The following is a 13,119-nucleotide window of genomic DNA, read 5'->3' on the forward strand; positions in this document are numbered from 1 at the left end:
TTCCATTTCAATTCCCCACTTCAGATGACGTGGCATCCCTCTCTTTATTACTCGATCAGCCTAAACAAGTACCAAACCAACCATGTGCCAAACTATGTATTCCATAGAAACTTAATTTCACGAAAAGAATATTATGACTGACCCAATCAAATGCATTCAATAAGTCACAGAAGATATGAACAGCTGATATGCCACCATTTAAGGGATTTTATTATGTGCTCCATAGAAATATAAATACCTGACTCAGTCGAGTGGTTCAATTTGAAATCAGAAGTGCGATGGGGTATGAACCCCAATACTACGAGGTAGGTGACAATCCTGAAATACACTACTGGCCATTAAAATTGCTACACCAAGAAGAAATGCAGATGATAAACAGGTATTCATTGGACAAATATATTATACTAGAACTGACATGTGATTACATTTTCATGTAATTTAGGTGCATAGATCCTGAGAAATCAGTACCCAAAACAATCACCTCTGGCCGTAATAACGGCCTCGATACGTCTGGGCATTGAGACAAACAGAGCTTGGGTGGCGTGTAGAGGTACAGCTGCCCATGCAGCTTCAACACGATACCACATTTCATCAAAAGTAGTGACTGGCGTATTGTGACGAGTCAGTTGCTTGGCCACCATTGACCAGACGTTTTCAGTTGGTGAGAGATCTGGAGAATGTGCTGGTTAGGGCAGCAGACGAATGTTTTCTGTATCCAGAAACGTCCGTACAGGACCTGCAACATGCGGTCGTGCATTATCCTGCTGAAATGTAGGGTTTCACAGGGATTGAATGAAGGGTAGAGCCACGGGTCGTAACACATCTGAAATGTAACGTCCACTGTTCAAAGTGCCGTCAGTGCGAACAAGAGGTGACCGAGACGTGTAACCAAGGGCACCCCACACCATCACGCCGGGTGTTACACCAGTATGGCGATGACGAATACATGCTTCCAATGTGCATTCACCGCGATGTCGCCAAACACGGATGCGACCATCATGATGCTGTAAACAGAACCTGGATTCATCCGAATAAACTACGTTTTGCCATTCGTGCATCCAGGTTCGTCGTTGAGTACACCATCGCAGGAGCTCCTGTCTATGATGCAGCGGCAAGGGTAACTGCAGCAATGGTCTCCGAGCTGATAGTCCATGCTGCTGCAAAACGCCATCTAACTGTTCGTGCAGATGGTTTTTATCTTGCAAACATCCCCATCTGCTGACTCAGGGATCGAGACACGACTGCACGATCCATTACAGCCATGCAGATAAGATGCCTGTCATCTCGACTGCTAGTGATACGAGGCCGTTGAAATCCAGCACGGCGTTCCGTATTACCCTCCTGAACCCACCGATTCCTTATTCTGCTAATAGTCATTAGATCTCTACCAACGCGAGCAGCAATGTCGCGATACGATAAACCACGATCGCGATAGGCTACAATCCGACCTTTATCAAAGTCGGAAACGTGATGGTACACTTTTCTCCTCCTTACACGAGGCATCACAACGTTTCACCAGGCAATGCCGGTCAAATGCTGTTCGTGTATGAGAAATCGTTTGGAAACTTTCCTCATATCAGCACGTTGTAGGTGGCGCCACTGGCGCCAACCTTGTGTGAATGCTCTGAAAAGCTAATCATTTGCATATCACAGCATCTTCTTCCTGTCTGTTAAATTTCGCGTCTGTAGCATGTCATATTCGTGGCGTAGCAATTTTAATGGCCAGTAGCGTACATAAACTTCTACAAAATTTTAGAAAATTTTGTAAGGAGTAACATTTGGTGATAGTTGTTGACATTCGTGGAGCCATCCTTCGCATAGGGAGGCCTTAACAATGGTGTATTTTAATCTGTCTAGGAAAACATCCTGAATTAATTATGTATTGCGTACGTGACTCAGAACATTACATACTATAGGGCTACAACTGTTTGATCTTTGTGGAGTGTTTATTCACCTCATATCAACTTTTACTTTTTAAAGTCACGAGAGTTTTTCTTATTTTAACTGGGGACATGACATCAATTTTTATGTCCTCTTTATTGCTTCTTTGGTGTACTGTTTTGTTCTTTCTTCTATTGCATCAATTTCCTCACCTATTTCAAGAAGTAGTTATTAAAAATATCTATAATACGGAAATGATGGACTGCTACTCGCGACATATAGAAGGTATAATGAAAAGTGATTGGCATTTTCTAATATTAGTAGAGCACTAAGAAAGTACTAGAAATTAGCAATAGCTTATGTCATTGAAGTGAGTTTGTGCGAATTACTCATCATTTGTATGCATCTACATCTACATCTACATTTATACTCCGCAAGCCACCCAACGGTGTGTGGCAGAGGGCACTTTACGTGCCACTGTCATTACCTCCCTTTCCTGTTCCAGTCGCGTATGGTTCGCGGGAAGAACGACTGTCTGAAAGCCTCCGTGCGCGCTCTAATCTCTCTAATTTTACATTCGTGATCTCCTCGCGAGGTATAAGTAGGGGGAAGCAATATATTCGATACCTCATCCAGAAACGCACCCTCTCGAAACCTGGCGAGCAATCTACACCGCGATGCAGAGCGCCTCTCTTGCAGAGTGCCACTTGAGTTTATCAAACATCTCCATAACGCTATCACGGTTACCAAATAACCCTGTGACGAAACGCGCCGCTCTTCTTTGGATCTTCTCTATCTCCTCCGTCAAACCGATCTGGTACGGATCCCACACTGATGAGCAATACTCAAGTATAGGTCGAACGAGTGTTTTGTAAGCCACCTCCTTTGTTGATGGACTACATTTTCTAAGCACTCTCCTAATGAATCTCAACCTGGTACCCGCCTTACCAACAATTAATTTTATGTGATCATTCCACTTCAAATCGTTCCGCACGCATACTCCCAGATATTTTACAAAAGTAACTGCTACCAGTGTTTGTTCCGCTATCATATAATCATACAATAAAGGATCCTTCTTTCTATGTATTCGCAATACATTACATTTGTCTATGTTAAGGGACAGTCAACTTCTCTGTGTACTACAGCATCATCCGCGAAAAGCCGCATGGAACTTCCGACACTATCTACTAGGTCATTTATATATATTGTGAAAAGCAATGGTCCCATAACACTCCCCTGTGGCACGCCAGAGGTTACTTTAACGTCTGTAGACGTCTCTCCAGCTTAGAGCTATCCTATACTCATTTAGATTGTTTCCAACCTGGAATTTTCATTACCATAAAAAATTACCAAATAGACTCATACTGTTGTTAAGTGATTTGTATGCAAGAAAACCAAAATACCGAGTCACACAGGAAAATGGGAACATTTCCACAATCCAATAAAACTAGAAGTGATGAAGGAAAGAAATTGCATTCATAGTAATAGAAACTTTACAACTTTGCCATTTACGAAACACTGATGGCATTTATCATTTTTTAACGTCCTTTAGATGGCGTCCTCCGGTACGAACATATTTGTGAAGCCTGCTATTGAGTGTTCTCATTGACCGCTGCAGCATCTCAGCTGGGATACTGTGAATTGCATCCCGAATTCTCTGTTTTAACTCATCCAGGGTTTTTGCCAAACAATTCTCACATACATGCCATTGATTGCCGCGCAGTGTGCGATGTCTCTCTGTTCTGTTGAAACCAGGCTTCTTAAACATTTGGAAAGTTGTTCAATGCAGATGCAATGAAAGTTCATAACATCTCCATGTAACGATCGGTGTTAACAGTTACTGTGTTTCCTGTTCATTTGCAAAAAGATACGGTCCGATAATACCATGTGATGAAACACCACACCATACTGTCACTTTACTAGCATGTAAAGGGTGCTCATGACCGTCATTAGGATTTGTGTTTGTCCTGTAACGGTAGTTCTGTTTATTCATATAACCTGAGATGAAAATGTGCCTCATCTGACATCCACAACTTTTTTAAAAATTCATTGTCATTGTTTATTTTTGTTATCATTTGTTGACAAAATCCTAATTGTAACGGGTAATCGTTGTGCTTCAATTTTTGCATCATCTGAAGTTTGTACGGATGAAATTTTAAATCAGGATGAAGAATTCTGTGAACACAATCCTGGGACATTCCAACCACTGCTGCTTGCTTATGAATTGAACGCTGTGGGCTCCATAAGACAGACTCGTGTACAACATCAATGTTTGCTGGGGAACGCACACTTGTTGGTCATCCTGTTGGTTTCTTCTTGATGGCAGATCCAATCAGTTCATAGTTGTTAATTCAACATTTTATCGCATGTTTCGATGGAACAGTGTAATGACGTCCTAAATTATAAAAACGTCGAAACTCCCTCTGCCCCCCTACCAAACTATTATTGTTTTTATAAATATTTTTACGGCTGACACATGCTGTTGTCCGTTCCAATGATCCATGATTACTGAAATGGCGGACTGTTTACTCACCCTCACGAACCTGCAGTGCTGCCACTAGTAATTTCAGACGTTCCCATTGTACTGAATCACCCTGTATCATAGTTGATTCTACCCATGGCTTTATTCAAATAATTAACAAAGACTACCCAAAATATGAAAAATTTCACATGTTGAGAGCTACTTCCACTGATGATGAACAGCAGATCTACAGTATGCCTTTATTTGTGGATCATCTGCTCTGTCTCTGGGATGGATGTTGGTAGCACAATTTTGAAATTAGAACAAACAAGTTCTTTTCCAGACACCATAAAAGCTACTGTGATAATACAATTTCAATCAGCTATTGGATGTTACTTAACTATTTTCTTGAGCATGGAGCAATGGCACATGCTATGAAGACATTTCATGAAACATTGCATAATAATCCTAAAGGACCCTAATTTTCAATGGCATTAAATTTTCCCCAAATAATTAGTGTGGGTGCACCTACGTTTTACATGTGTCTCCAGAGTCTGCTTGGGGAATGCCTCATCACTCAGTTCCCTGCACATGTGTTTTGTAACGTGATTTTGTGGTTACAGACATCTTTGACAGATTTTCCTTGGTGAAATTTTGAAATTGAAAGTGACATGTGGCACTGTTCAATTGTGGTTCAATTGGTGGATTAAAGGCTTTACAAGAAGTAGAAATATTCAGTTTTATCTCCCATTATAATAAATGTCAAATATACGAGAGGGTTTTTTTTTTTCTCCAGATAAAATATTTTCTCCAAGATAAATATGGCTACAGTACCTGAGCTTCATATGAATACCCCATTCTCAGTTAAATCTGTCTTAAGATTAGAAAGCAATGAAATATGCACCTATTGAAGTTTTCCATCGTCTACAAAAGAAACTAGGTTGTTTGTAAAATAATTTCTAACTACAAAGTACTGTCTCACTCCCCATCATGCACTAACAACAAGTTCAAACAGCAATTTTGTTTTACAGTGACACTGATACAATAGAAAAGATATTCAGCACATATGTTTTGATTAGCAAAATATACAATGCCACTGATTAAGTCGAAGTATCATGGTTGCGAGTCCACATTAAGTTTAAGTCTCCTTGTAATTAGCCAAGTTGTCCAGCAGGACCATACTTGAGAAAGTACTATAATGCTTAGACCAATCACATTGAGTGTGAACAGCAGATAATTGGATTACTTACCTCTAAAGCTTGCTGATGTTCTTGTGCGTGATATTGGTCAAAAAATGTCAGAAGATCCCTTAATACAATAAATGTTGATATAGTATCAGAAGCACAGGAAAATGGTTGTCCTGCATAGCGATTTGTTATACTATATGCATATTCTTGTAACCTGCTTCTCAGTGAATTTGGTTTCTTAACTTTATGAACCACTTGACTTAACAGTGATGACATGAGGCTTAATACTTTCTCTTGATTCTATAAAAAAAATAAAATTAAAGATAAAAATAAAAAAATTAATACAAGTGATTAAGAAAACCTCATGAAAAAAAATTTGTTGAAGAGCAAATTTATTAATGAAGTGTACTATAAAAACATTTTACTTACAGCTGCTAAATCGTACAATTTTATGGCTTCTTCAAACAAGCCTTTCCTCTCAGCCTCTGCTGCGACCATTTCTATTACATCCTTTACATCCATCTGTAACAATATATTAAGAGTAATAAATGGAAGTACCAATGAAAAAGCAACAGCAATTATTATGAAACTGAGATCGCACCATAATGTGTTTTGAAGTTAATCACAACTAACATCAGCATAACATTTGTAATAAGGGAATGTAATTTATGCATGAATCTTTTACGTCGTTTATATCAGACCGTAATTACATTGTACGTGTCTTACGACCAATGTAATAGTCACAAGTGACAGTCTTTAAAATTCTAAATCACTTCCACTGAGCATTGAGCTGTAGGGGTGTTCAACATAATGATGTGTTTAGCTTTCATTTATCTTGTTCTAAGGTTATGATAACCTGATCCACATCTACACCTGTACTCTGCAGACCACTGTGGGCAGCAAGGCAGAGGATATGTCTCATTGTACCATTTACTACAGCTTTTTCTTGTTCCCTTCATGTATGAAGTGCAGGGAGAATTAAATGCCTCTATGCATGCTGTGATTAATCTAATTTTGTCCTCACAATCCCTGTTGGAGCCATATGTATCAGGCTGTATTATATTGTTACAGAGTCATTATTTAAAGCTGATTGTTGAAACTCTGTAAGTAGGCTTTCTCACAATACTTCATTTCTATCTTCATGACCCTGCTAGTTTAGTTACTTCAACACCTGTCTGACAATATCCCATGGGTCAAAGAAACCTGTGACCATCTGTGCTGCTCTTCTCTGTAGACGTTCACTATCCTCTGTTAGTCCTATTTGGTTGAGGTCCCACATACTTGAGCAATAGTATAGGATGGTTAAGCAATCTCCTCTGTAGACTAATTGCATTTTCCTAGTATTCTAAAAATTAACTGAAGTCTGCCACCTGCCTTACCCACAACTGGACCTTTGTGATCATTCCATTTCATATCCCTACTAAGTATTACACTCAGGTATTTGTATTAGTTGCCTGTTCCAACCATGCCTCACTGGTACTGTAGTCTTAGGATACTACGTTTTTTTCATTTTTTGAGTTGCACAGTTTCACATTTATGAACTTTGTGCCTCTTTGAAATCTTATCAAGATCTGGCCGAATATTTATGCAGTTTATTTCAGACAGTACTTCATTATAGATCACTGCATTATCTGCAAAAAGACTGAGGTTAATATTAATATTGTCTGCAAGGTCTTGAGCAGCTAAATCGACAGCCAACGCGTAATGGAAATATTTTAGATCTGGTAGCCACGAACAGACCAGACCTCATTGACGGTGTCAGTGTTGAGACACAGATTAGTGATCATGATGTTGTCATTACGACTATGGTTACGAAGGTTAAAAAGTTGGTCAAGAAGGCTAGGAGAGTATTCTTACTAGAAAGATCAGATAAGCAGTTGTTAGCATCCCACTTACTAAATGAATCGACTTCATTTACTTCCGGTACGATAGACGTGGAAGAATTATGGGCAAATTTTAAACACATTGTAAAATCACGCATTGGACAAGTATGTGCTGAAAAAGTGGGTTACGGATGGAAAAGACCCACTGTGGTTTAACAGCGCAATTCGGAGAATGCTCAGGAAGCAAAGGCAGTTGCACTCGCAGTACAAGAAAGATCGGGAGAATGAGGACAGGCAAAAGTTTGTAGAGATTCGTACTGCTGTAAAAAGAGCGATGCGCGAAGCAGTCAACCACTGCCACTGTCATACCTTAGCAAAAGATCTTGCTGAAAACCCAAGGAAATTCTGGTCTTACATAAAATCGGTAAGCGGGTTGAAGGCTTCCATCCAGTCACTCACTAATCAGTCTGGCCTGGCAACGGAAGACAGCAAAATGAAAGCTGAAACTTTAAATTTAGCATTTGAGAAATCTTTCACGCAGGAGGATCGTACAAACGTACCGCCGCTCGAGTCTCGTACAGATTCCCGTATGGAGGACATAGTGATAGACATACCTGGGGTTGTGAAGCAGCTGAATGGGTTGAAAATAAATAAATCGCCAGGTCCTGATGGGATTCCAATTCGGTTTTACAGAGAGTACTCTACTGCATTGGCTCCTTACTTAGCTTGCATTTATCGTGAATCTCTTGCCCAACATAAAGTCCTGAGCGACAGGAAAAAAGCGCAGGTGACACCTGTATATAAGAAGGGTTGAAGGACGGATCCTCAAAATTACAGACCAATAACCTTGTTGCAAGATTCTCGAACATATTCTCTGTTCGAATATAATGAATTTCCTTGAGACACAGAAGTTGCTGTCCATGCATCAGCACGGCTTTAGAAAGCATCGCTCCTGCGAAACGCAACTCGCCCTTTTTTCAAACGATATCTAGCGAACCATGGATGAAGGGAATCAGACGGATGCCATATTCCTTGACTTCCGGAAAGCGTTTGACTCGGTGCCCCACTGCAGACTCCTAACTAAGGTACGAGCATATGGGATTGATTCCCAAGTATGTGAGTGGCTTGAAGACTTCTTAAGTAATAGAACCCAGAATGTTGTCCTCGATGGTGAGTGTTCATCGGAGGCGAGGGTATCATCTGGAGTGCCCCAGGGAAATATGGTAGGTCCGCTGGTGTTTTCTATCTACATAAATGATCTTTTGGATAGGGTGGATAGCAATGTGTGGCTGTTTGCTGACGATGTTGTGGTGTACGGAAAGGTGTCGTCACTGAGTGACTGTAAAAGGATACAAGATGACTTGGGACAGGATTTGTGACTGGTGTAAAGAATGGTAGCTAATTCTAAATATAGATAAATGTAAATTAATGCAGATGAATAGGAAAAAGAATCCTGTAATGTTTGAATACTACATTAGTAGTGTAGCGCTTGACACAGTCACATCGATTAAATATTTGGGCGTAGCATTGCAGAGCGATATGAAGTGGGACAAGCATGTAATGGCAATTGTGGGGAAGACGGATAGTTGCCTTCGGTTCATGGGTAGAATTTTGGGAAGATGTGGTTTATCTGTAAAGGAGACCACTTATAAAACACAAATACGACCTATTCTTGAGTACTGCTAGAGCGTTTGGGATCCCTATCAGGTCGGATTGAGGAAGGACATAGAAGCAATTCAGAGGCGGGCTGCTAGATTTGTTACTGGTAAGTTTGATTATCACGCGAGTGTTACGGAAATGCTTCAGGAACTCAAGTGGGAGTCTCTAGAGGAAAGGAGGTGTTCTTTTCGTGAATTGCTAGTGAGGAAATTTAGAGAACCAGAATTGAGGCTGACTGCAGTACAGTTTACTGCCGCCAAATTACATTTTGCCGAAAGACCACCAAGATAAGATAAGAGAGATTAGGGCTCGTACAGAGGCATATAGGCGGTCATTTTCCCCTCGTTCTGTTTGGGAGTGGAACAGGGAGAGAAGATGCTAGTTGTGGTACGAGGTACCCTCCGCCATGCACCGTATGGTGGATTGCGGAGTATGTGTGTAGATGTAGATGTAGACATGAGCAACAAGATCCCAACACACATCCCTGGGTCACATCCAGAGTCACTTTTACACCTGAAAATGAATCTCCACCCAAAATAATTTTCTGCATCCTCCCTACCAAAAATTCCTCAACCCCAGTCACAAATTTTTCTTGGTACCCCATATGATCACACTTCTGATAATAAGCATGGCTGTGATACTAAATGCTTTTCAGAAATGAAGAAACACTGCATTTACCTGACTACCTTGATCCAAAGCTTTCAGTAATTCATGTGAGAGAAGTGTGAGTTGGGTCTCAAGTGACAAATGTTTACGAAATCTGTGCTTACTAGCATGAAAGAGATCATTCTGTTTCATATGCCTCATTATTTTTGCCCTGACAATACATTCAAAATTCTGCCACAGATCGATGTCAGGGGTACCAGACAGTAGTTTTGTGGATCACTTCTGATACACTTCTTGTTGGTTCTACAATAGATTATAGTTCGAAGAAGGGCAAGCTCCGCCACAATTTCAGTATAGAATTTGATATGGATTCCATCCGGCCCTGGTCCTTTATTCAGTTTAATGACTTCAGCTGGTTCTCAATGCCACTGACACTAATATCTATTTTACTCATATTTTCAGTGGCACAAGAATTATAATTGAGCAGTTGTCCTGGTATTTCATTGTAAATAAACATTTGAAAATAAACATTTCTGCATTTGCTTTGCTACTCTCCATTTCAGCTCCTGTCTAGTCCATGGGCACTAACTTTGGTGCCCCTATCATACTTTATATGTGACCAGAATTTCTTTAGGTTTTGTGAAAATCATTACACAAAATTCTGCTATGATGGTCACAGTAGGGCACAAGCATTGCTCTCTTGACAGTGAAACGCTTTTCATTCAGCATCTCTGTATCTATTGTCCTATGCTTTGTCTTACACCTATTACACAGTAATCTCTGTTTCTTTAGATGTTTCCTTACAGTGACTGCATACCATGTAAGGACCCTTGTCCTAAGCTGAAAGTTTCAAGTTCCTCATTGAGATCTGACAATACTGCTTCTTTGCCTAGTCTGCTGGACATCTAAATCTTTCTATTTGTTTCAGTTGTCCTTCACAGTCTCTGGTTCAAGCCTTCCACTCCACTCAGTTGGCTGCATCCCATTCCATCAATGGCTGCCAGAATAGCCTCTTCAACATTCTGAATGAAGCCCCCCCCCCCCCCCCCCCCCCAGACATACACACTGAGTCCACCTAGTGTTTCTTCCAATCCCTTCAATCCCTTGCTTTCATTTTCGTGACGGTTATCATTATTCGCTGTACGTTTGAACCTCCAATGATTAACAGACTGCTACGTATTTGTGTTGCCATTCTACTGACACAAGACATAGCAGGTTTCTCAACACGCGAAATGGGTCTCACTGGCCCAGTGGTTTTGAAGGAAATCGGCACCTCGAACTTGTTGGTTCCTGTGTCACTGCACTGGACAGCATGACCTACCATGGACATGTCATTCACAGTCAAGTGGATGAGTAATGCCGATCCTGTATTTCCTGTAGAAGAAACAGTTTTCTCTCACAAGGATAGTACTTGAGTCAAATTTGGTAACTCTGCTACATGACTCTCGGTAGCCCCCTTACCACATCTATTCACGTCAGCTTCCAATCACTTCACAGTAGTCAGGGAAATTTCCAGCTGCTGATTAACAGAACCAGGTCATCCCCTCCTGAGAGCAACAACACAGTGGGGCTGCATTATGCCTGGTACAATGTTTTACAGACAGTAAACAAATAGTGTTAATCTACGCTTGCTGATTCTCTTTCAATCTACGAGGCTAACACACTACAAGAATTACCATTAGCCTTTTAGAACTAAAGTGGCTTTACTGTTTCTTGGAAATGTTTTCAGGTTACAGTCACTAACAAATTAAACAATAGCATTAATTTACAATAAATGCAGACAATATACACACCCGTTAAAAGAGAAAACTAATACGACATGGTATGTTACTTATTTACTGTAACTTTCACTTACAAATAACAGATTTATGCAAAACACTCATTACATATGAAAAGCTTTGCAAGTGTCCAAAAATGTTTACAATTGATGATCTAGTAGTACATAATATATCATGTTCATGAATTTTGACCAAATATTTACGTGTAACTGTATCCTACACCCTTTACAATAATCGCCTTTATCTCTACACTATTACATCACAAAAGTGGAACTGCAATATATGTAAAACTGAACACCGCAAGCTATTTGCAGCATAAGAGAAGGTTAAATTACTAACCTTTAAGCAGTCTGTTCCAATAGTTTGCTGAAACTGTAACATATGAAAAGGAAATTATGACAGCATTGAATAAGTAATGAAATAAAGTTTAGTAGGTTGTCCCTCTTTGGCAATTCAGTATGGGAATCTTCACTCTACTGGTAAAGGAACTGTGTGTAACTTTGAGCTTTTTCACATATACTGAGCTTACGATCAATACATTAAAAAGAAGTCAGCTACTGGACCTGCCTTTTAATGACTTAGAATGCAGCAACCCCCAGAAACGGGTGATTCTGATGCTGGTCCAGATATGTATGCAGATGAGCTCTCAAGTAAGCAACGAAGAAAAGAAACAATGAAGCAAAGTATTTGTAAGAATAGGTTACACGAATGAACATTTCTAAAATAAGTCTGGTTGTAAAATATAATTTGATTGCAGGTAGGAAATGACAGTGCAGCATCTTTTTAAGCTATTAATTTCATTGTTGTTACTGCATAAGAGACCCAAAGGCAGTCGATGAGAGATATGGATGCTGTGCAGTTTCACTACCCTCCCCCCATGCACTCACTTCAGGAAATTGGCAGCACAAATACAGTACTCGTCATGCCTTCCATGCTGATGTTTTACTTCTCACTGTGTATATCTGTGGATGGATATGATTATGTGTTGTTTGGGCATACAATAGCGATGTCTTAGTGCCTTTATTGAAATTTTATGGGGGGGGGGGGGGGGGGGGGGGGTGAGTAAAAATGCATGCACATGCTTATTTGAAAATCATACATTTATTCAGATCTAAAACTTAATATAATAACGTAACATTTGTGGGACAGCGTTAAGAGAGTACAGCAGACATCTGTGGCCAATTGATCACAGGAATAGAAAGAATGAACCAGCCACTTTGTAACGCATTAGAATCTCCAGCCTAAAAGCTTAGGCCATAGTCTGGACACTATACGAAATTTTAAAAGCTTTACCACACTCATCATCAGCCCTACCTTAAATTGCTTCTGTGCTCTCATCATAATATAAAAGGCATTCAGTTAAAATAGTGTACACTGATTCACACGTCACTGACATCACACAGTGGGTCATCGCTGGAATATGATGAAGTATGTTAAAGGACAATATCCAATTCAAAGGTGGGTCAGGATAAAATTCATCTTATGAGATTGAGTGATTTGAGGTATGTCATGGCCACATAGTTGTTTCCAGCGACAGCCACTCCTCTTCCCACATTCATATGGTTCCCGATTCAACAGCAAAAAGACAGCCTGCAAGGCATGGCACATTGTGTTTCATGCAGGCCTTTTTGGCTGCAGTCTCTCCTTGCTCATTCCTCTAAATTCCCATTTGCCTAAGTAACCAGCAGAATGATTAATGATTTGCTTCCTGTTGAAGAAGATAA

General features: G+C 40.1%; 1 protein-coding gene across 4 annotated transcripts in view; it reads right to left on the reverse strand.

The window, feature by feature from the left end:
- Positions 1-13,119, reverse strand: part of LOC124594915 (nuclear pore complex protein Nup93-like) — a 195,837-nt gene that overhangs the window by 48,034 nt on the left and 134,684 nt on the right. For 3 of the 4 annotated variants that reach the window (XM_047133397.1, XM_047133398.1, XM_047133395.1), the window contains exons 14-16: positions 11,735-11,767; positions 5,959-6,051; positions 5,593-5,829 (exon numbers count right to left, since the gene is read on the reverse strand). In XM_047133397.1, coding sequence (XP_046989353.1) covers positions 5,593-5,829; positions 5,959-6,051; positions 11,735-11,767 — 363 coding nt within the window. The remainder of the gene's footprint in view (positions 1-5,592; positions 5,830-5,958; positions 6,052-11,734; positions 11,768-13,119) is intronic. The other variant, XM_047133399.1, reaches the window with a different exon arrangement.

Source organism: Schistocerca americana, chromosome 2 (assembly GCF_021461395.2).
Source record: "Schistocerca americana isolate TAMUIC-IGC-003095 chromosome 2, iqSchAmer2.1, whole genome shotgun sequence".
Classification (NCBI taxonomy): Eukaryota; Metazoa; Arthropoda; class Insecta; order Orthoptera; family Acrididae; genus Schistocerca; species Schistocerca americana.